The sequence below is a fragment of the Stegodyphus dumicola genome, chromosome X1 (assembly GCF_044657685.1).
Source record: "Stegodyphus dumicola isolate Sdum_Otavi_A_Nest chromosome X1, ASM4465768v1".
Taxonomy (NCBI): domain Eukaryota; kingdom Metazoa; phylum Arthropoda; class Arachnida; order Araneae; family Eresidae; genus Stegodyphus; species Stegodyphus dumicola.
Genome location: NC_140780.1, coordinates 33,668,628 through 33,694,778, shown reverse-complemented (window position 1 = coordinate 33,694,778; position 26,151 = coordinate 33,668,628). Strand labels below are relative to the sequence as shown.

Below are 26,151 nucleotides of genomic sequence, written 5' to 3'. Positions count from 1 at the left end.
TATTGATTCTTTAACGTAAGGATATTTCTATGTGAATTATTTATCAGTGCGCTTTTTTCCATATGAGCATACTTCTGTGTGAGCTTTTTCCGTGTGAGCATATTTCTAAGTGAGCATTTTTTCATGTGAGCTTTTTTCTATGTGGGCATATTTCTGTGTGTGCTTTTTTCCTGTGAGCATTTATGCCTGTGAGCATTATTCTGTGAGCATTATTCCTATGAGCTTTTTTCCTGTGGGCTTTTTACCTAGAACCTAAATTTACATATACTTCAATTTTAAAACACTTATTCAGTTTTTATTCTTCATCTGCTTCTCCTAACTGTCATAACGAAAATCTGCAGGATGGGAGTTAAAGTGCGAATGTAGAGTGGATACCAGAAACAGGCGAGTTTTCTCTCGTCACAGTAAAAGTAATTTCCTTGGCAGAATTCATAAAATAAAGACTGCGCTTATACAGCTGCTGTTCTAGATTAAAACATAAATCTGATAACTATCGCATGATAGTGTGATATATCATTTATATATAACTTAATATCACTTATATATATAATAAATATCACATATATATAACTTAATATCACTTATATATATAATAACTATCACATATATATAACTTAATATCACTTATATATATAATAACTATCACATATATATAACTTAATATCACTTATATATATAATAACTATCGCATATATATAACTTAATATCACTTATATATATAATAACTATCACATATATATAACTTCATATATTATGTTCCAGGCATTGTTAGGCACGTTTCTGAGTTAGATACAAATTCATGACACAAAATTTTAAAAGCAATAGGAACATAACTACGTTTTTAACATGTTTAAAAAGTCAAAAAAAAAAAAAAAAAAAAATTATGAACAACCATTAAGTCAATTCCTGAGCAAGTAAAGTACAATGCAGTACTAATGTGGAAATTTGAAGTTAAAAATTTCATGTTTCCTATAAATAGCTGTCCTAGTTTCTTAAATATAATACAGGGACATTAAAATTACATTCTGGCTTTTTAAATTACAGGAATCAGAGGAAAAGAAAAATAATTGAAACAAAAATGAGATTTAATTTAGATATGCTAAAGCAAACAGTAAATTTCTTTATTCAGTTTACTTTGCTTATTATTACTTTGCTATTAATGAAGTATACTCATTAACGAAGTATATGTAAATTTAGTACTAGAAAAAGTTAATTCTATAGCTATGTAGATGATACTTTTACTCCAAGACTTATCTAAACAATCATCTTAAATACCCACGTCAGGTTTTCCGAGTATCATAAAAATATAGTTAGACAATTATATTTTTCATACTATGTACATAAATGTAAGAGGACAATGTAGAAGAAATTCAGTAAAATGAACTTCCTGTTGTAAATTTTAGAGCATTGGAAAATAAATAATATTTTGCGAAGCGCGATAAGTGTTATGCACGGAAATGTCATTTTTAAGGAAAAGTGAATGAGAAGCCCGTGATGAAATAAAGTGACACAGTCTTGTTGCGTAAGTTTCCGGCATAATATTTACATTAATGCGGCAACCTGTGTACTCAGGACGCATTATTTTAGCATTTCTTCTTACGTTTTCATAAAGCACACATACGCAGAATGGTCAACAACCGCTATTTGGAGCATGCTTGAAGTACATTTTAACCCTAACTTGAATCTTTGCGCTTACATAGGTGATATTCTGACCAGAAGGAGGTCACTATCGTTAGTTTTGATCGAGTAAAGAGGGTAAAATAATACCCATTCTAGGCTAGTGTTCATTACGTCTTAATCAATTCATTTTCATCTCTTTAGTTCCTCTTCCGGAGTCGTTATTTAAGTTTCTCATTTCAAACATTTTGTAAGTTCTTCTTGATTTACAAGTTTAAATGTTTTTCTGCACAATATTCTCACAATGAAAACATCAGAAGTAATTTTTCTGATTTAATTTTTATTATAATTTGATTCTTTTCAAATTCTTTTTGTAAGAGATTTATGAAACGCACTTTTTTATACTACGTGTAAGGCAATTTAGAATTAAAAAAAAATAAGAAGATTATGCTTTTTAAAAATGAAGCATTAGAAAATTGTTAATCTACCACGCATTACTTCAAGGTTACGTTTGTGGAAAAGTTGTCTTATATATATAACAGTTGTCCTAAATGCATAAGTATTGAAAATTTATACAGTCAAATAAAAATTACTTTCGTAACGTTTATAAGATACTTTATTACATAAGAAAAACATATCATTACATGTAAAAACTCTTTACAAAAACATTCCAGAGCACGTAGACGCTCAAAAATGATAATAAAATGAAAGATGAGAAGCGATATAAAATCTAAAATCTAAAAATATTCATAAATTAGGTTTGGACGCTATATGAATGGCACGAATTGCTGATTCTTTGTGTCAGGCCGTGCACCTCGGTTCAGGGTCATCTGAACAATATTCTGAAAATAAACAAAAGTAATATAAAAATATAGTTAGGCAGTTATATTTTTCATACTATATACACAAATGTAAGAGGACATAAAGAAGAAACAATGTAAGAGGACATAAACAAGAGACAATGTAATAGGACATGAGCATATGTAAGAGGTGTAATTAGAGCGAAGTTATCACTCATATTTAGATTTTTAATTATTATGCTACATGCCATTATAAAGTATTTCTTCAGTCTTCCTAGTACGCTTTCGTGGTGTGGTGACGGTGGGCGCGTATTCCAGAGGTCCTCGGTTCGATTCCCGGCAAAGGCTTCATTTATCAATCTCTCTTGCTTCCAATTAACCTAATGTCTCTACAGTGGCGCCCGAACTAAAAGAGTGGTAGATGAGGATTTCCCACACCCAGGATTTGGCGATTGGGTCCCCTAAAAACCCCAGTCGCCCTTTAAAAGGGGGAGTATATAAGATATTTCTCCCGCCTTCCTTGCATGCCTTCGTCGTGTGGTGATCTGCACGCTTTGCGCGTGCTCAAGAGGTTCGTGGTTCGATTCCTGTCGAAGGCGTTGCTCATTTTTTAATCTCTCTTGCTTCCAATTAACCTAAAGTCTCTACATCATGAATGAATTAATTTACCAGACCAGGAATCAATTAATTTACCAAGCATTTTATAAAAAAAGTCGAAATAGTCGAGGTTGTGATTTCGAGTAATAGCAAATTTATTAGTTGTTTTTAAATAAATGATGAACTGAATTCCGACTCTTCTTTTAATTTAATTATTTTGTTTTGTTTTCGACATTAATTTCTTAAGAACTTTATTGAATGAAATTTCAGCTTCACTGGCTTAGGGCCTATCACAACAGCTATTTATCAGCAGTAAATGCGCAATTCTTACTAGTAAAGATTTATTCAAGGTGCATGTCTTGCTGGCAACATGATGTTTTAGGGTTACAATCAGTTCTAAGGACTGGCGAAAAATTCTGACCATCATAAATTATCTTCAGCTTAGATTTCAAAATGAAATACAAAGTCATATTGTAGAGACATAAGGAATTTTTTTGAAAGCAGTTTTCAGTAAGCCATTCGTGCTTTATAATGGCAGTCCCATTCATGTTATATCTACTTCATACAAACATGCTAGTCTCCTTCATATGTATTTTGCGAAAACGTTTTATTACTGTTAATGAAAAAGCATTAGTTCTGCCACAGTAAAATCCCTACGGACGCTCACGTACTACGTACCCTCACATAGACTTATATTTGTTAAGCAGTGGTTAGAGGACTAATACTATTGACATAATTGAATTTCACCAAACAGACGCGGTTTTATCAGAGAATCTTTAGAGAGAAATACTCAGCCAATATGTATTAAGCGCGTAAAATTACACCAAATGGATGTTTAAAGTTTATATTTTTAATGCCAATATTGAAGCCTTTGGTCTTATAAGCTAAAGTTGCTTCATATAAATATTAAATGCCACTTCTGATATTTCTGTCTTATAAGCTAAAGATGCTTTATATAAATATTAAATGTCCCATCTGATATTTCTGTCTTAAAAATTTGGTGACACAATATTTCTTAAAAAGAATTATGTTCACGAAAGTACTTTATATAAAATAACATTTACATTTTATTCTAAAACGTAAAATGCATTTGATTTTGTGTTCTCACTTTGTAAATAAAATATTTTATTTAAATATATTTATCTGATAGTAAATAATTAAAAATTGCGTTTATGTTGATAATTAAGGTAGTCTAATTAATACTCATAGGATGGCGCAGTAACCTTCACATCACAAAAACCGATTAACTATACTTAAAGAACTGAATTTTGATAATGGTAAACTTTTCTAATTCTTGTTCACTGAATCGAAAAATAAAGGGAGTTTAAACTGACAGAGTTGTAAATGGCTTTACCCTAAATCTTAGTACATTGAAAAAAACTAGAATAAAATATTTACAAAAAAGAGTTTATTTTAATGCATTCAAAAAAGAATCAAAAATCGTTTAAGTAAATCCTAAAATTTTCCTCTTTCTGAATCTTGTTATTGGTTGCATACTAACGCACATACGTGTTCCTAGCGATTCAGTCGAATCTTTTCGAAATCGTGGAATATTTCAAGGTGGAAATAAAAATTCTTTGTAACATTAGCTAGCTATTAGAAAGTTTGAATTTAAACAAGGAAATTTAAGCTACGAATGCACTCACTTAAATCTAGCAAGTGTACCATTAATTTAGATGTATGTATTCTTGAGCAGATTTTCCTAGAGCAGAAGATAAAAGTATAAATAACCAGAATGATATGCAAATCTGATACAAGTAACATAATAAAGGTGTGTATATCTCTAGCAAAATGAAACATAGGGGAGGTAAAAAGATAACGTTTTTCTTTAAAAAAGCAAACAACTATGGTAAAAACGTGAATACGTATTTTAATGTGGCAAAGCAAACAGCAGCTCCCTGGCTAAGGGAAGGGATGCCTACGTGAAATACTTCGGAAGGGAAGTTGGGTCGGATTCACGACCACATGTGAGGAAAACCAACCCTGCAGACTATTTACCTGGATTCGAACTAACAACATCTTGAGGTCTATGTTAATGGATTAATTAAATTTAATGGATGGTTCATTTAATGGTTTAAATGGACACTCTAAAAACACATAGGTTTTTAGAGTGCCCATTAAGAAATGAGAGAAATATCGCATATATAATCGCATGAAATATCACAAGTATGATCGCATGAAAATGCCCTAACTGGTTCACACCCAGTTGCCTGTAATTTGCAGTTATCAATCTTCCCTAATTTGTTTTCTCGCTCACAGCAGGGCTACATGTATGTACTGAAAAAATACGAATAATATAGAAAAGACTGAAGTTATTTTGAAGAGTAGAACCTTAAGACATTTTTTTGTGAATGGAACTAAAATTTTGCCCAGACAGAGAGGAGGGATGGCGAAGACGCCTTGAGGGCAATTTATGAGTTTCGATTCCGAAGCTGGATGGACTTCAGAGCAGAAAGAACTGAATAAAGGTGAGAATAGCATGTCGTGCCGTAAACACGCAGTGGCATCTGTACTGTTATTTACATGTGTAGTTAGGCGTTTGTTACCGTATGTTAATCGTAGATATTAGTTTATTAAAGTATAAAATAACATCAAAGTTGTTTATTGATGAAGTTGGTCTATTATTTAATTTAGAAGAATGATGAACTGAGAAGCTGAATGATGAGGGCATCCTATAGACAAGTGTACAAATTTGAATTATTTTATTTGAATCTCGATTGCTGTGAATTTGTTAAGAATAGCAGAGCTTACCTGATCATTAATCAGACTAAGCTCTGGTCGTAATATCACTCATACTATAGAGATATATATTAGACTGCAAATGGGTATAAATTCTAATTTCACTCATACTATAGAGATATATATTAGACTGCAAATGGGTATAAATTCTAATGTACATAATAAGCAAAACAATTACTTATGTGAATCACAGTATAAAAATTTCAAATCGAGCACTTTCTTTTATCATTCAGTATATTCATGACGAAACGGATACAAGAGTTGAACTTTATATTTTGAACCCAAAATTTCAGACAATTTTTAAACAATATTTTAAACTTCTTGTTTTACTTACTTTATTGATAAATTAAAATTTACTCGTGTTACATGCTGCTGATGGTAATGAGCATAAGCAATTTAGGCTACTGGTTTTACTGTAGCAGAACTAATGCTATTTCATTAGCAGTAATGAAACTTCACAAAGTACATATGAAGGAGACTAACATGTTTGTATGACGTAGACATAGCATGAATGTTTGTTTATAGCTCCACTTAATATCTGAAGTAGTGACCGGGAAAAAAATTAGTCATTTAAGAGAATCATCATTTGATCTATATCACTTTGGGTTTCATAAGGTTAAAATTTGATGCATTTTAATTTTTTGCTATTGTGACCATTAAATCATGAAGGCTTGGTGAATATGGCTCATATTGCAACCGGTAATGTTACTAAGTAACAAAATTTTTTATGTTATGCTTTTATTCGAAATATTGTTTATTTAAAAGAAAGCATATGGCTGCAACATGAAATGTCTCTAGTCACCTTGAAGACGCATGATAGAAATCCTTTCACGGAGCAATTTGCAGTCAGTGTTCCAAACTTTAGTAGTAAGAAATATTCAACTGGTTTTTTTTCTTTCCAGCGAAGACTAATGAATTCTGCTTTCAAACAGTTAAATTAGGGTGCAGCAACTGAAAAGTGTCGTTTCTGAAACAGGTTTCTATTATTCTTGGGTTTTGTACAAACCATTTATAGAAGACAAACACATCCGCACCCAAAACGAGGATGGTGCAATGAGTGGAAAATGAATAAATATAAAAATTACTGTTCTCGAATAGTAAATTAGGCTATTTTTATTTTGCATCAGCCGTCTGCTTCGATTAAATATAAATTTTACTCTTAAATATTTAGAACTTAATTTTATATTCCCTTCTTGTTACTGTTTTCAAATAAAGCTGAAGTTTAGATTTAAATTGAAAATTTAACAATGACTTCGAACTTTTTAAATGTTTAAAAACTACATGCCATCTAATGAAATTCAATGATATTAAAGTCCGAAATTATGTTAGTAAGCACTGACTGGTCGACAGATGAGGAAAGGAATGACTTGTTTTTGCTGCTTGTATAATCTATATTGTTTAATAGATGATAGCTCTGAAATGAAAAAATCAACAACTTGAATGCAAATTAATTAACAAAATTCAGTATTTGCTGATTTAAAAACAGGGCAATGTGAAGGCTGAAATTTCTCAATCACTTCAATACGGAAATATTGATTCAGTCTGATGAAAATAAAATTTTCAATATGCCTTTAAAAAATTATTTATTCACAGAAAGTCGATAAAAAATGTTAGCAGAGTCTAATTACTCAGCTTTGAGCAACGTTCGAGTCCCAGACAAGGCATGAATGTTTTTAACTGCAGTATCTTTGAAGAGGAGAGCATTTAGAATTTGTCGATCACAAAGTCTTTTTAAATAGTTCTGGTGGGGGCGGAGAAGGTATGATTCTCTCATTTTCTTTCCCGAGATACCCTCTGTCATTATTGAAATGTATCTTGTCAGTCAACCGTCGTACGTTTTGCTTAAACGGAAAGGGAGCAGAACAATTCGTTCAAACCTTATAAGACAAATGGTACTACAAAAATTAAATTAAAGTGTAAAATATTTTGAGATAAGAAGCGCTGTGGAAGGAGAGATTGAGATGACTCAAGAAGTAGTAAGCAAAAAAAGAGTGTTATGATATTGTAAGATGATCAGAATTCTAGCTAAAACACAGTGAAATTCTCCGCTAACTCTAACCGTGCATTTCCGAATAAATGTAGAGAATCTAGTTGCACTTAGTCAACTTTGAAGCAAGACATCTGTATTAATCCCTATACGGCTAAATTAAAAGACAGGATTTCACTTTTTGTCTATCATCCATAACGATCTTCTTTTAAAATCGAACCCGAATTAAGAGCGAACAATTATTAATGGGAAGGAGGCTCCTCATGCACAGCATCTAAGTTGCAATTAAACTTTACTCATTAAAACATTTGTCATGATAATAACACAAGTATCGTTTTTGGCATTTTTATTTTGAATTTTAGTTAAATAATTCAAAATAAAAATGCCAAAATTAATTAATTTTGAATTTTAGTTAAATAGTTAAAACGGTGATTTGCATCATTACTGTATTCCTCGTTTTGTTACGTACTCGCTCAGTCCAGAGTACTATGCAGGTTTGATTAGCAAATGGTTTAGCAAAGTGAGGGAGGGAAATTTTACTGGATGAGCAGAAATAGTTATAAGTTTGACTGCACATGCAGCTGTCGCGCTTGCATGTTGTTTAGGGAACACCGTTGCTCTAGTGAATTTTATTTACTAGACATTAGCCGAGATGTTAAGTTAAATCTGAATTAGATTTTAATTTGTCCGACCCTAAGTCTTGTAGCTTTGATAGGAAATACTTAGCTTGTATCTAAGAGAATTTTATGTTTCAGCCTTTCTTTGCTTTTTCAAGGAGACTGATATTTTGTTTAATATTATTTTAATTTACCTTCATAATTGATGACAGGAATAAAGTTAATTTAACTAGAATAAAAGTGAAAGTTGCATTTAGGAACTTTAAGAACTTTTCTAGTTAGTTAGTCAAAAATCGATTTTATAGTTTTGGTAGTGCAATAGGATTTGAATTTATAGTTTTGCTGGTTAATGCAAACATCGTTTCGTTAGTGGGTATCAATAAGGTTGATCAATGAATCCTTTACTAGTGGATGCACACTGCAAATGCTTGCCTGTCTGTCTTTCAGTGATAAGTTACTGCGCTTATAAAACACATTCTTTCAAGGTTTTTCAAGTTTCATACATACAACAACTAACTAAAATTTATTTCTTAATTTTTCACAGACATTAGCATGTTATTTTAACTTCAACTGAAGAAGACTGTTGTCATTTTGCGTGGTAACTCTCCTTGGTGTTTTCTTTCTCTGCCAAGTATAAAAAAATGTCACATTGAGACTATTAATGAATTTGCTTTGCAACGAGGTTAAAGAAACATTTTATTATGATTTCTTTAACCAGACATTCCTGCATTTCGTCCCTAAGTAATTTTAACATCTACAAAAATATTCTTTGGAGACTCTGTTTCAGTCAGTGTCCGTTGAAAACATCGCGAAGAAAATAACACACGGCGTAAATGTTGTCCTACGAAACACCGAGAGAGAATAAAAAACAAGAAGAAAAATTCCAGTTCTAAAACATCGCGGTATAAAATATCGCCGTCGAAAACAAAGCATTTCGAGTTTTCACAGTTAAAAAACATCGTTGTCAAAAATATCGTGGCAAAAAATAAAGCACTTACAAATCATCACATGGCGATAGTACCGCAGGCATGCGTTTTTCAGGCTATAAAGGTTCTAAATGCATATTCACGTAAGGATTTGTCAGGGCACGAAGGAATGAGAAATATTTTTGCTTTTGTATTTCATATTTTGGAATTAATTGATAAATATAACTGCACTCCCTGTACATGAAAATGTAAACGAGACTTAAAAAAACGAATAAAAGAAACAAAATAAGATTTAATTTTCATTAAAAGGATATCAGATTTATAAAAATGAAAGAAAGTAATTTTACAACTTGATAGCTAATTAAACAGTTTTAATAGAGGTAATTTCGTGAAATTATTTACCTTCCTTTTTCTAATCTTTTTTTCGGACTATATTTTCATGAAATATTATTAATAAAACTTCATAAAAATGATTAATTAATTAGTGATCTTTATTAGTTAATTACGGAAGTTTAAAATTATATTAACAGCTATAAGCAGCACTAAATTACTACTCAGGTTCCGTTTTTAAATGCTTAAGTTTTTTCTTACTTTTCAACAAGAATTTATTTGTTAAACTAAAAAAGTATAAAATTTTTTAAAAAAGTAATGCATAGTTTAAAAAGTACATATAAAGGTAAAAATATTCCTCTTCCTTTTTTTTTTTTTTTTTTTTTTTAAGTCATTATTCGAATATGCATTTTCAGCTTTCAAAGTCTGGCATGTCTGCCATGTTTCCGTCATGCGATGATTTGTTAAATACTTAATTTTTTATCACGATATTTTCGACCAGGATGTTTTTAAACTGCAAAGCTTTATTTACGACAACGATGTTTGTACCACGATGTATTATAGCCACGATGCTTGCCCTTCCTTTCTTTTCTAACACGATGTTTTGTACGATAATGCTTTTCGCCTTGCGTAATTTTCTTTGCGGCGTTTTATTTCGCGTTGTTTTTGAAAGGATGTGTTCGACTGTAACCACCTCGGTTTACTCTCTCTGATCGAAAAAAGCGCGTACTGCGATTTCATGAACAGATCTTCGATTACAAAAGGATCTTGGGCGTATGATATAGCATTATACCCTAAAAAAATATCAGAAATCAGAGAATTTTAGAAAAGACTGCTAATAGATATAATTGTTTTCGTTGTTGTCGTTGGTAAGGTTGTATCTGAAGAGTCACATGTTTTGTCGCGATGTTTTAAACGTCGCTGAGATTTTAAAGGTGCATCAATTTTTAACTCCTTAGTGAAGTATTTTTGAAATGATGGGCTATTTATATAAGTTTTGAATCGGTGTCAAGTTTTATAACAGGCTTGGGAGTTAAAAATAATGTTTAATGAGATGTTGCCGGAATTAGGCATCAAGGAATATTTTACACAAAATTAAGTTCTAAAAGACATTTAAACTTACTGTTTCCTTTTTCGCATGGACAATAATCCATATATAAATCCAGCTTCACTTGACTAACTGAGCATCTCTCATTTTTCTTCATCTTTCTGGTGCACTTCCTTTTCCCATTTTTTTCCTGCAAACAGCATCCACTTTCACACTCAAAGCTGAACTGGCAAGGATCCCCAAAAGCTCTCTCCGTCTGAAAAAAAAACAATAAAAGGGGCTTTAATTGGCTTGTTCCAGTTACAAAAATCATAATAAAAACTAATATTTTAAGATTTAAAAATTTTGCATAAGAAATTTTATATCTGCTTGTTAAAAGTCCCTTCTCGCCAAAACAACAAATTTATATATACAGTCCGGATAGCATGCGCAAAAGGTTTCATATTAAATAATGTAAAGTTTGTTTACCACATTTCAAAAAAAAATTCAGTATTGAAATCTTAAATCGGCCTAATCTTCTCATATGCATTTTCGAGACATTTTATAAGTTCCCCATTTAAACATTTAAACTTTATTGTATGTAGGCAGTTTTAATAGCTTAGTTTATCAGATTAATTTACATGGTAAACAAATGTTGGAAGCGTCATCTATATATCAGACATATCTTCTTTTGCCATCAATTCAGCATATATATGCTTAGGTTTGCCTTTTACATGTACCAAATCCATCATAATGGAAAATATTTAATATTCAATTTTCTCCTATTGTACACTGTAGTATTCAGTAAATTAAATTTAATAAAAAAATACTACTGCTACTACTACCAATAATAATAATAATAATTTAATAAGACTACTGAGTAGTATATTAAATTTTATAAGATTTGCTGTCAAAACTGCTGTTCTCATCGCCGCGCGTTTCATATTTAGGATGTCATAAAAAGTAGATGCAGGCTTTATTCACTTAAATATTAATCCTAAGCAGGTATTTTCAAGCAGAAAGATTTTCAAAGTGATGTTCAGAATATTAAGAAACCCTCTGCAACACTGGTATTACAGGGCCATTAAATACAAAATACAAAATTTTATGCAAATACTACATTTTACGCACTTCCGGTAAAGAAGAAATCCTAGGTAATGAAACGTGCACTACGCTTTAGCGAACTAAATATAAAACGGGGTGTATTTCCCTACGGGCAAAATTTGAACAGCACTTCGAGAACGAATTTACTAACTTAGAACATCACTTTTCAATTCCTAATTCCGAACAAAATTTCAATTAAACTTATAGAGCAGTTAAAAAGCAAAAATTACTCGCGTTAATAATAAATGACTCTGTATCGGATAAAATAGATCTCATTATTAACTTAATACCTGGCCTTGGGGAAAATATGCATTATAAATAACTCTATGGATTTTGCGCGTAAAGGTATTGAAGCATTTAATTTATGAAAGCCTGAGGAATATCTCAGTGAATAGAACTTTCGCTCTACAAGTACTAGATAAAAATTAATTTTATATTTTCAGATTTCTCGCAATTTAGCTTAAAATTAAAAAAAAATTCTTTATCTTAATAAATAAGTAAATACGACTCAGAGATTTAATATCTATGATGAATATATTTAAGCGCTGAAAGCATGTAACCACACATTTTAAACATCACGCATAGTCATGGCAATCACCTTCCGTAGACGACCACGTCTAAAAGCCACTTGAATTTGTGACAAAATAAAAATATACATTATAGGCGTGTGTATTGAGTGTGGTTATAAGAAACTTAGCAGATATATGAACTCACAGCGGCCTATCCACTCAGCCAATCGAAATGAAGTTTCAGATATTGTTATTTGAAGGTAAGCGCTCCAAACTGGTATGATTCAAAACAAAAGTGAGCTATATTGTTTTAAATATTAAAACTTTTCGAATAGCGATTATGCTTAGAATGATAAATTTTTAAATCACGGTTACACTTGGAATGAAAAATATTCGAAATTTTCGAATGGTAACACCCCCTTTTTTCCTCTGGAAATTGATCAGCATAACAAAAAACCACAAATGATGTTAGAACAATGTATGTAGGATAAAAATTGTCGCGTAACACATTTACAAAGAACAACATTGGAAATTACCAATGACAGCCCAAAAGAGGAAATAGAAAAACACTTTCGTTGGAATTACAAGTTTTCAACTTGGCCACCTTAGTTTCAGTAATCGCGAGTTGGTGCCGTATGTTAAACTTTATTTGGGTTAATAAAAGATAAATTATTCGGTAGTGTAATGTCAATATTACTATGTATTCATACTAGAATGTAGCTTTCTTTTAAATAAATCATATGGTATTTGTTACCGATAACTTGTTCCACGAGTGGTTTTCAATTTTTTTGTTCTTACTATAATCTTCTTCTTCGGAAATTAAATTATTCTCATAAGTTCCCCTTCTTGATTTTCGTACGATAAAATTAGTAAAAAAAAAAGGGGGAATCTATATCCTTGTATGAAGGACTATCTGTCCCTGAATCATGAAATTTCAAACAAACAAACAAAGTCAAATCCGCGTTTTAAAGTTATTACTGTCGCATAAGGATTATTTAAGTTTTAGCATAAGTAACTCTTTCTGGTGATGCTTCATATTTTCGTAAAAGATGTGTTGATTTAAAAGTTTTAAGGAATCCAAGGGCCTTAAATAGATCTTTTAACTCTTTCTTGATAAGAAAAAATATTAAAAAAATAACACAGACGTTTTTCTGCAGAATTTGCTTCAATTTTTCTTAATTTTTTTTTAACCAGTTTTCAGACTTTGTGAAAATTTACAGCTTCTGTTATGGTCAGAGTTGGTGCTCTGAATTTTACATTTAGTATTTAATAATAATGAATTTTATATTAGACTATTTAATAATATTAATGAATGAAATTTAATATTAATGAATTTTATATTACAGTATTTAAAGATTAAAAATTGAATATAAGCAATTTAAATCAGCAGAATCTAAATGAGCGTTTAAACGAAACATATTTTGCGCTTTTTCTCTTTGTATTACACTTATAGAAACAAGTTCTGTGAGAAACTAAATAAACAGCGGTGCATCTGCTTTTATCTGACTCAATCGTATTTTCCTTTAAATCACATATTTTCTAGCTTAGATATTTTCCAGACTAATTCCCGTTTATGAAAAAGTAAAATGAAAACGGGAACCATCTTATCTCAAGAATTTCCCTTCTGATGTCGAGCTGCGATAATTTTAGGCTCCGATTTTTATGAGTTCTATGTGGCTAATTCCATTGCTTTCCTTTAAGATCTAGTTCAAAAAGCGATACATGCTACAGAATCTATATTCTCGGTCTCGAAAACGTGTGATAAATGTAATGAGCCTGTAAAATTATGTAGCATTTTTCGCTGAATTTGTATAGATTATACTTTATGAGGTTGCTAAAGATTCATATTCAGAATTCTATACGTTAAATCCTGTACACTGCTTTCTCATTGTTTTCGTTTAGTTTAGGAAACCTTTTCTTTATATTTGTATATATTACATAGTTTACTTAATACTAAAACTCTCACAGAAAAAAGAAATATTTTCTAAAATAAGAACTGTAGTATATACTTATGATTAGGACTGTAATCTTTTCGTGAGGAAAAATTCCTCGAAAACTTTTACGAATTTTACAGTATTTTCTGATTACAAAAATTTTCTGCTTCTCTCAAATAAATTCGAAATTTTAAATACGTCTCTTATTATTTTATCTCTTTATTTTCTATAATAATTTTTTAGCTTTCCATAGTTAAATAGCTTTAAAATATTTAAACATTTTTAATTAAAAATTAATTAAAATATAATAATATTTTACCTGAGTCTATATGAAAATTATACCGCAAAGTAATCTTGCTCCAAAATACAGCCAAAACTTTTGATCTCTTATTACAGAACTTTATCTTAAACTGCTAAATAAGCTTTAAGGTCTTGTTGTATAAAATATTAAGTAGAATTCTTATTATTTTCTCAATTGAAAGCGTCACTTTGTCATTCAGCTACAAACTTCTCCAAAAAATATAAGATGTTTGATAATGGTCAATTAAAACCTTTGGACTTTTTAGACTTCGATGATTTGGTATTTTTAGGAGCATTCCTATATTCAAGAAGCTTGGTCACTAGTTAATATCCGAATTATTTTCATATAAAACAAGTGTAAATAAGTTCCAAAGTTAAAGGAAAATTCCCTAGATTTCTGGAAAAGAAGAAATATATGTACTACATAAATTCACAGTTCATTGATTGGCATTATCCAAAACCAGTATTGTTTGTGGATAGTTCAATGAAACCTTTTGTAAATTTATAAATTTAGAATGATACTTTTGTAAATTTGGAAACGTGTTATAGGACAAGAGACTTTACAGTGAGTCCGACGTTGGCCTTCGCCAGCTGAGGTTTGTTCAAAATCTAGCCAACTCTTGTTAGGTTTTTCACATTTATGAATCTAAACCTTAAACTTAAACTCAAAATTTTAATTTATCCGAAATCCCGCAAGTTGTAGAGATTAATCTGTGAGCACAAGCGGTACATTTGTTAAGTTTTAAATAAAAAAGATTTGCTTAAATCTTCTTCTGAACTGATTTAATAGATGGGGGAAAGTCACCTGCTAAGTTTATCTTAAGTCTCCTGCCAGTGTCAATAAGAACCAAGTTAAATTAATTAAAGGTGGCAGCCTATAACCTTTCAAAGATTAGTAGAAATAGAATACTATTCTAAGTGAAGAAAGCTACTAAAAAAAGATAAAACTAGAAAATAATTATACCAGCCGTTTACTCAGTTGAGACTAAGTAATTTAATTTTACATGAGAAGTAAAAGAACTTATGTTATCCAAGGAAAGAAAAGTTTATTCCACGCTTGTTCTCAGAGAGTTAAATTAAAAAAATTGAACATTAAAAGAGAGTTAAATTAAAATAAACAGAGAATTAAATTAAAAAAATTAAACTCTAAAATTAAACATTAAAGATCTCATTGCTTTTGTTGAAAACATTTTGCATTATGAATTCCCGGAATTTTTTGTGTAGCTGTAAAGTTTCTTTGTTTACATATAAATATTTTCTCCAACATTTTCAGGAAAAAAACTGAAACAATCGATATTTGGGTTTACAAAATATGCCATTGAATCAAAAGTGATTATTCTTGCAGTAACAATGCCAACCATGGCAGCTGAAGAGAAATTATGATAAAAATAGGGCTGTCAGTAAATGTCAGTAATTATTATTTTGTGTCTTCACCATTCTGGCTCATATTTATCTTTATTATTTATTTGTATAAATAATAATAAAGATAAATGTCCTTTTAAAGGTAAATATCCACACTCCTTTATATTTTATACTTGATTTGTTACATACTTTTAATTGATATCAATATATACATAAAACATTTTTTGAACAAAACAGAAACATTTAAATTTGAAGCAATCATTTAAATTTGATGTTGTTTTACTGTTAACAAAAAGATTGTATTTTGGTCATTGCTTCCCCGAACTATACGCTGAACATTTCTAGAGTCTCAGATTTGCGGTTTTCAGATATCTGAATATTATTCATCTGTTTGGATAGTTTGCACTTCATTTAAAAACGTATGAGCAGTGTAGTTTAACGGCGTAGTAGAGAAATTCGATATTTTTAGAATGGTATATAGTAAAGCCAGACTGAATATAAGGAATGGTAATGACTTTTCAAATTTATTCCTTAAAGAATTCCTTCTAGAAGCCTTTAATATCTATAGGTATATGTAAACTCAGATTTCTTCAAATGAAAATATTTTATTGCTATGAGGCAAGAATTTTATTTGCTCTTTTCAACTAAGAAAAGAAGAATTTCAAACACGCACATTTCTTCTCTTTTATATGTGAAGCAGCAGTTGAAAAATCACGTGCCACACGTATATATAAAACGTGTTTTCTGAGGAAAAATGATTACGATCTAAGGTCTACTTTATTAAAAATAAAATGGTTATTTCTGTTCAAGGTATACAAAACGAGCAAGTTGGAGAAGAAGTTTAAAAGTACAAACCAACGAAACATTGCTGCTTTGAAAATTCATTCAGTATTCAACAAATAAATAATCAGCAATCATATATTAGTAATGCTGTTCAAATTTCACATATCTTTAAAAGCAGATTTTTAAAATAGTGAATTGGTTATGTGCACCCCTTATACTTTGAACATAAGTTAAATCACTATATATATATCGATATATATCACTAATGCAATATGTTATACGTTAGGCTGAATAAAACTAGTAAGACATGTTTAGAAATGATTCCGAATCTTTACTAACAACCAGCTTTATCCGAGTCTTCTAAGAACAGTAAACCAAAACGCTAACGCATTAGCGAAAGGCCTCTTTAACCGGAGAGTGCAAATACTTTAATACTGACATTGAGTTCCTTTCCGAGCTATTTTAATATTACTTCTGAATATTTCGTCGCTAGGTAAGCATATTTTACAGTCACCAAAAACTTTCATCATTGCTGGGATTTTGAAAAATAAATCCTAAGTCTTTTTATTCTTGAACTATTGTTTGACAGGCTTAAGTGTGCTTGATGGGAATGATAATGTGCGAGACATGTGAAGATAACAAACAGGACGTACATGAGCGCGAAACGTCTTCCTGTTTCGCAGTACAACAATCTAACGTTTCTAAGGGGAAAATAAATAAATAAAAAGTAAAACAAATAAAAAATATGACCTCTATTTTGTCATTTGGAAAAATCTTCCGCCAACCGATCTCTGTGATATAGTATTGATTTTTTCTAACTCAGTCTTTAAAAATGACGTTGAACTTAAGAGATGCGCAAACAGGTTTTCTTTTAACAACCGGGAGACCTCCAGGTTGTAGCCAAGATTCTTGTTTTGAATAACATGTTGGTCTTATTAAGCGAAGGTGAAGTTCAAGGTTTCTACAGACTCATTAATAAAGCTGAAGAGCCTAAACACTCTTAATTTCTTTTTCACATGGTTTTACGATTTGTTTTTCCCAAAATTATGTAACTATGTACCTGTCAATTTTCCTTTTTTCCTTGAGCAAGACAAAAAGTTAATAAAAACAGCATATATTAAAATAGCAAACAAATACCCAAGAAAATTGCCATCAGCTATAGTATAAAAATTGTTTTAAAAATTATGTCGAAATTCTCTAGGATCATTCCAAAAGCATTAGCTTATAAACCTATTTTTTCCCGGGAGTTATTAATACCTGTAAAAGGTGTACGTAAGGCTGCAGAGACATTAGGTATTTTTTTGGAGGCCGGCAAGATGAAAAATTAGCAACTGCCTTCGCCGGGAATCGAACCACAGACCTCTGGAATACCAGCCCACCGTGCAGAACCATTACACCACGAAGGCACGCTAGGAAAGCGGGAGAAACACCTTATATACCATACTCCCTTTTTAAAGGGCGACTGGGGTTTTTAGGGGACCCAATAGCCAAATCCTGGGTGTGAAGAATCCTCATCCAACACCCTTCTAGTTCGGGCGAAACTGTAGAGACATTAGGTATTTTTGAAAGCAGATAAGATGAAAAATTAGCAACCGCCTTCGCTGGGAATCGAACCACAGACCTCTGGAATACCGGCCCAGCGTGCAGAACCACTACACCACGAAGACTCGCTAGGAAAGTGGGAGACATACCTTATAAAGCAATTTTAAATTTATTCAATTAAGCTTAATAATTAATTTATAAAAACACCATTCATTACTAGCTTAATAACTAGATAAAGCAATTAATATGTTGTAGAAAAATAAAAATGTTAAAGCTAACAATACAGAACTTTTCCTAGATTAATTGTTTTTAAAATTTTTCCTGAGGCAGATTTGTTAGTACAAATATTTTGACAAAAAATTTTAATCTTTTTTATACTAAACAATTATCACTTATGAGTCTTTCGTAACAGTATCTTAAATTCATAATTGGATTTCTTAACAGACCCTTAAGAACAATTGCTGCAATAAACAGAGGAATGCCTAATACTACGTCAGAAGTTCATAATATAAATAGAAACACGAGTTTAAAGAAGAGCTAATTTCTGCAATCTAAACTTGTCTAAAAGGAAATAGAAAAAGAATTAAAATTTTTTCTTGCGTCTGAACTATGTGCCAATGAATATATCGAGACATATTTTAATTAAACCTTCCTTTTAAATGATCTTCCTCGCTTTCATTTCATTTTTCACTTGAATACGTTAATTCTGTTTTTATTTCCTTTTAGACAAGTTTAGATTGCAGAAATTAGCTCCTTTTTAGACTCGTATCTATATTTATGTTATGAACTCCTGACGTAGTATTAGGCATTCCTCTGTTTATTGTAGCAATAGTTCTTAAGGGTCAAGAAATCTAATTATGAATTTAAGATACTGTTACGAGAGACTCATAAGTGATGATTGTTAAGTATAAAAAAGATTTAAATTTTATTGTTAAAATATTTGTACTAACAAATCCGACTCAGGCAAAATTAAAAAAAAATAATCTAGGAAAAATTTTGTATTGTTATCTTTAACACATAAATAACATCAAATGAAATATTTATGGTCCAGGTTAACATCGAAATCAGTATCCAAATACAAATGATATAAAAAGCATGGATGCTCTTCGCTCATGGAGATAAATTTGAAACTGTGGAAAAGGAGTTATTATTTTTTAACTCCATTCGTATAGTTAAATTCTTATTCATTGCTTTAAATATGCAGCTTTGCACTGAATCATCGTTTTATTTAGAATGAGAAATTTAAAACAAGACGAGTTACAGGCTCTCGTCTTGCGCTTCTGTAATTCTGCTTCTGCATACCATCTGAATACAAGCATTATTAATGAAAATAACATACTTCACGGGACAAAGAAGAACCTTATCCTTCTTTTCCTTTCGTTTCGTGAGATAGTTGACCAATTTTTCTCTGTGTGAATGCGGCCTTCGCACAGCATTCAAGCTAAGAGAAGTGAGTGTTCGTTGTTTAGCACTCAATTTAGCGCAATTTATTATTGCTTTTATTCATTATTACGCAAAAATGAATTTTAAGCTTTGAAATTTTCATTATACTACGCAATTAAGTTGTTTAGTTTTGCTTAAAGTTGTTTATTTAATGTTGGCTTATTTTAAAGATGTTTATTCTTATTCCTGGGAGTCTTTTTAAAGTTCTGTATGATAATGTATTAAATCTGTAACATAAAGTAAATCACTTTTTTTCAGAAATTTGAGACATAACTGAAAATGAAACAGGGCTTAACCGATGTTTAGATTTTGATCGTCATCTGAAAATAAAAATTGCTTAAAAAGGATAAAACGTAACGAGCACGTACAGTAAATATAAAGGTAAAAAAGCCGGACGTTCTCATATTGCACTGTACGAAGAAACTAACTAGTTAATAAGGAATGACTTTTCGTTCGCGCGGACAGTTTAAGTTACGATCTTAAAAATTTCAGTTTATTATTAGTACCTGTTTTAAGATATGAAAATTTCACTCAGATCAAGACTTAATGATGTCCAGTTCCAGTATTTCTCAATTGTTTTAGTGAAATCATCGTAATTCTATCCAGAAAGTAATAGAACTTCAAATAGGATAAACCCCGCTGTGCACCTAAATTTTAATATTAACAGAAAATGTCGTTAGCAGAAAATATTAATGACATATTTTATTTAGCAATTTACAAAACTGTTTCTGGTATTAGACAAAAGAATGAACCTCTAAATTTCCACAGGATGAACAAAATGCCTAGGAAAACTTCAACAGCCGAGAATGAAAATCCTTGTCAAAATGCGAACCCCAAAATGAAATTTTTATGGGTTAGTTTCCATTTGGTCAAAATTCCTTTGAATAGATTAGAAGCCCCTCCCCCAAAATTGTACATACATCTCAGTTTCTCGCATTGAGGTATAAGTGCATCTTATTTTCTCTGTATAAAAATATTTATTTTTGTTTTATCGTCCCCCCTGGTCTGAATAGCGGTTAGCCGTGGCTGATTGCTAGTTTTAATAGCTACGTGAGGATTTTAATAGCACATGCAGCAAATGCAAAGCTTGGTTATTTACACTCAAGAGCCAAAACATTATGACCACCTGTCAATAACGAGTTGGGCCACCTTTGGCGCGCAACACAGCTTCAACCCGCCGTGGCATGGATGCCCCAAGTCCTTGATAGATGGCAGGAGACAGATTGTACCAGATGTTGTAGCAACGGTCACGCAAATCCGAGATATTGCGAATTGGTTGGTCTTTGACCTCTGAGCTGCCGTCCCATGACATCCCAAATGTGTTCTATCGGATTGAGATCCGGTGAGTTAGGCGGTCAGGACATTAACTGGAAATCAGCATCATGTTCCTGGAACCACTGCAACACAATTGTAGCCTTGTGACACGGGGCGTTGTCCTGTTGGAACATTCCATTTCCAGCTGGAAAAACAGAGGCCATGTAAGGGTGCAACTGGTCCGCAATGATGTTAAGATACCCTGTAGCATTCATGGTCTGCTCTACCACAACCACGGGTCGCAGAGACGCCCAAGAGAACGTCCCCCAGAGCATAATATCGCCACCACCGGCCTGTGTATGACCTACTGTGCATTGAAGGAGCAACTTTTCGCCTGGAAGACGGCGTATCCTGACACGGCCATCGGCGTGATGAATGACAAACCATGATTCATCTGACCAGGCAACTCTCTCCCATTGATCCATGGACCAGTCGCGATGTTCCCGGGCCCAGCGCAGGCGCAGTTGGCGATGACGCTTGGTCAGCAAAGGCACACATGTGGGACGTTTGCTGCGTAGCCCCATATCCAACAGTGTCCTCTGAACAGTGTGCTCTGATACTTTTCTACTTGGCCCTGAATTGTATTCGGCTGTCAGCTGAGCCACTGTCTGGCTCCGGTTTTGCTTCACCATGCGAGACAGTCTGCGACGACCTTTTTCTTTGATAGCGTGTGGACGTCCAACACCATGGTGTCTTCTGATGGTTTCACCTTCATTCATCCACTTTTCATACGTACTAACAACTGTAGATCGCGAACAACCCACGAGTTGTGCAGTTTCGGAAATATTTGTTCCGAGCCTTCGAGCCATTACAATCTGCACTCTATCAAAGTCGCTTAGATCCGCAGCCTTTCCCATCACACACAGAAGTAAGTGAAAGAATGATTCTTCAGACTCTCCAGCAGCAGTTAAATACCACTTCCACCTGATCACGTGCCTTCCACATCGTCCAGGCGCGTTTTTTATCGCAAAATGTAGGGCTGGTCATAATGTTTTGGCTCTTGAGTGTATATCTTTACGCCATCTGGCGAGCGTAATATCAGACCACCTCTAGTGGTGTACTCTATACGAGGTTCGCAGACACGATGCGGTTAAATGACTAATAGGTTCAGTTATTTCCCATAAACGAGTGACAAATAATTGTTCTGCCATTTGAAAATAAAAGTGAAAGAAAAACCTACCTTTTATCATCTGTATCATGTTTTGTTATTGTGCACATACTTAACTTTTATTTCTTTAATTTATTACACTTATTTGTTTGACTTTATTTTAATTTATTATTAATTTATTCATATTCATTTAATTTTTGTCACCTTTTAATACATTTTTTACTTAATTATTGCTAACTTAATTTACTAATTATATTTTTATCCTTTTATATTTTATTTAATTATTCATTTTTCACTGATATATATCTATTATTTTATTTATTGTTTCAAATTCTAATGGCGTTCTATATAGAGTTCTAGCATTTCTGATTTAGAAATTAAGCTCTGGCTTAAGTATTAGGACACGTTTACAGCTTTTCACGTACGAGGTGTAACGAATAGAGCTTCAGTATAATAAGCAAATGAAAATAGTGAAACTTTGTAAAGAAGCAATAAGAACAGCAATTAAATGGTAAATTAATTGGTAAATTATGGATATGCCTTCATAAAACAAGAGTCGGTTTTAGAGGTCTTAATCAGTTTTCTGATTCCACAAGGAGATAAAATTAGATAAAGTTGATAAATTTAAAAAGTAGAAAACGTAAATTAAATTAGAATGCTCAGAAAGATTATTGCTCGGAAAGATTTTATAAATTTCAGTTAAAAATCATATGAATACCATTTAAAAGAAATATGAATCAGTTTATTTCAGTTAAAAACACAGTCTCAGGACACAAAAAGCCAATAAACAAGAAATCCTTTTCCTCAAATAGAATGTGTATCAAAAAATGCGAAATCAGTTACCTGTAATATTTTCAAGAAAATACGCAAAAACTTGATTCTAATAAGTGCGAATTTGCGAGCTCTCTTTGAATGGAGAGAAATTTTCTTCTTTTAATTTCAGTTTTCTCGAAATTTTATATAATATGTAGTGTATCTTATGTTAAATAACCAGTTATTATGATTTTAGTCTCCAGCATAACTTCTCCTTTTTGTTTTCCTCACCAGAATGCAAATTAATTGCATTGCGAATTTTGTATACATGTTAATAATTTTAGTAAAATTATATGTAATTTGTAGTATCTCTTGTACAATGTAACAGAAAAGACCTCAAAATACGAAGCATCGCCTCAAAAAGGGGTTTACATAGGTTAAGTTCGTTTAAAATTGAGGTTAGTTCCAAACTGGTGATGGTTTTGGCGACTAATTTTTGTTGCCAAATTTAGCGAAAGTCGCCATGCTTGGCGACCATTTGGCAACGTTATGGTATCCGGCTGTATGCAATTGTAACTGTGTTTGACTTCCAGCAATTTTAAGAAATCGAAAGTACTGAACATTTCTCGGCAGACGAGTGAAAATTTTGAAAGACCTAGCTTTTGATCGCGTCTGACATAATAGTCTTATCTATAAGCTTATCGCTCTCGATCTCTCCCGAGACATGATTCTTATTATTAAATCTTTTATTACTAATAGAACTTTCAGTATCAGACAGGGCGATTACTATTCAACACACAGAAAAATCACTGTAGTCGTCCCACAATGTTTTAATTTCTAATGGTCGCCAAGCATGGTTTCATTACTTTATTAACTGGATACTGGATCATAACTTGGTATTTAACTGTGCTGTCTTCGACTACTAATCAACATTTAATTTAAATTGACTCTCATGCATAACTTTACAATTATGTTTCGCACTAGTCCTGCAAACTACTTGACTTGATTGTCTTCTATTTTCTCTTAAAACTGAAAATAAACTTGTACAGAAACTTATAGGCCCACCAGCGGCCGAGCGGTAAAGTCGCTGAACACTGGTAGTTCGGTCCGAGGTTCGAATCCCGCGAACGGGCTCGCTGCATGGCCCTTTTTCGTGGTTTTCCCCATGTGTAACGTGTATACGAGCCAGTTTCTCTTAGAAAGTCCTCCACGAAAGGCATCCCTCCTCTTAGGCAGATAGCCCTCGTGTGCTTTGCCATAATTAAATACACACGCACACACACGCCAGAAACTTATAACGTGTATACCCACGAGCAGTATTCGTACGAATACACGAGTGTATTAAATAAAATTTAGAATATTAAGTAGCTGATTTTGTGAATATCAGCATTAATTACACAATGTTCAGCTTTCATCTGGTACATGGATGAATTAATAATTGATTAATACAGTTTATTTATTGATTATACTTGGAAATACATTACAGTGCAAAATGTATCAATAAAGCAAAGCTGAATTATGACTGTAGGATGTGTACTGTTATAAATCTTACCTGAAAAAAATTCCGTTTCACCACTTCAGAAGTTAAATCTAGTGTATTTTAAATTTTTATCGTGCAAAATTCATTATCATGTTATTCAAAGCTTAACGATGTATTAAAACTCAAATACTGTATCCAATCTTTGAGCACATCTAATTCTACCTTCCATTTATTAATATAACTTCTTAAAAATTTAATATTCAGCAGCATGCAAATTCAAGATACGCCTCTGATATTTTATAATATAACCAAAAACTCAGAGAAGTGCACAACATTTGAAATCTAATATTCTGAGTTGTAGTAGTAATTGTACTATAGAAGCAATTACTTATATCAATACAAACCCTTCTTCGTGTTTAGCATAGTATCTTTTTCTCCTGTTTTGTTAACATATGCTTTATTTATGAAAAATTGTAGTTCTATAGCACTTTATCTTAGCCAAATAAATATACTGATTTGCTGTTATAATTAATTATGTTTTGCTTTTGTCAGTTTTAGTTTTTATCTTCAGTTCATAGATGTAGAATTTCTGTACTTGTTAGCAGATACATTAAAACTAGGTATTGGATGAATTTGCTGTAACATGATGCATGAAAATTATGCATGATGATATTAAATAATTGCTTCTAGTAGAATGATTATCATTAAAAAATTTAGATTGCATATAAATAGCGATGAATTTGCTTGATGTATGTTACAGCTTTATATTACTCGCTTTTCAAATAAGCGTAAGCATAAAGTTCCTTTTTATGGATTTTTCGGTTTACATAAGCTTTCTTTATCTCCATGTAAACTAAAAATAACTTATTTGAAAATTTAAATTATCTTACAAATGTATTAGTTAATATAAAACTATGAATATCCTGTCCGGTAATACTTATGCTTTGTATCATCACAATGCACTTAATCAATCAGTGTCGCAGACTTAATTATATTCATGCGTAAAACAGTTTCGCTATGTAACTACTTCCTTTGCTGAAAGTAATAATTTTCGAAGAATTTCGATCACCAGTGTTTTCGCGTCGAAAACACAGCATCGTATAAATTATCTTCATCGTATAAATTAATAATGCAGTAGAAAAATGGAAAGCTCTTTACCACGTTTTATTGCAGACATTATTCAATTGAAGGCTATATCCTCATTGTTCTTAGCATACGTCAGTAATTTTGATAGAGATGAAATGACGTGGCGAGGATTACAGACTTACCTCGCCACGCCATTCCAACTCTTAGTAATAAATGCTTAGTTGGCTGCCTACAACACGCATAAAAAATAAAGTGCGAATGTTTATGATACAATAGCCTTCAACTACGTGGTTTTAGTTCCTGCATGCTACTGCGAATGTGTATAAAATGATGTCGCTGTTTAAAATACGCTTTTCAACTAAACTGGTCACTCAAGAAATGCTTTTCACTTTTATCATTTTATGAATATTATCATGAACAGTTACACGAGCGAAGCTAGAATGACTCCGTTATACTTCGTTGAAACTATTAATAAAACATAAATTTTCGTGGAATTTTAACTTTAGAGAAATGCGTTTCATGTTCATTGGTGATGACCACTTGCATACAGAATGAAGTGCTTTGAGAAAGCCATTAATTAGCTAAGGAATGATTTTTCAAAAACTAAAATTTATATCCCTCTCCCTTAATAGATGTCCCAACAATACTAACAGGAGAAAGATCTTGAAATAAGACGAATTCCTTTCTTAATACTTCCTGATATGGTCGAGTGTATGAGAAAGTTGAACCAGGTTCAGATTCAAATCTCGCAAACCCTCTGACTGGGATTTTTTCGACTGTTTCAATGTGAAAC

General features: G+C 31.9%; 1 protein-coding gene across 1 annotated transcript in view; it reads right to left on the bottom strand.

Moving 5' to 3' along the window:
• Window positions 1-2,210: 2,210 nt before the first annotated feature.
• LOC118184524 (uncharacterized) overlaps window positions 2,211-26,151 on the bottom strand; it is a 42,303-nt gene continuing 18,362 nt past the window's right edge. The window contains exons 2-3 of the mRNA XM_035354211.2: window positions 10,737-10,917; window positions 2,211-2,459 (exon numbers count right to left, since the gene is read on the bottom strand). Of these exons, the coding sequence (XP_035210102.1) occupies window positions 2,419-2,459; window positions 10,737-10,917 (222 nt within the window). The 3' untranslated portion in view covers window positions 2,211-2,418. The remainder of the gene's footprint in view (window positions 2,460-10,736; window positions 10,918-26,151) is intronic.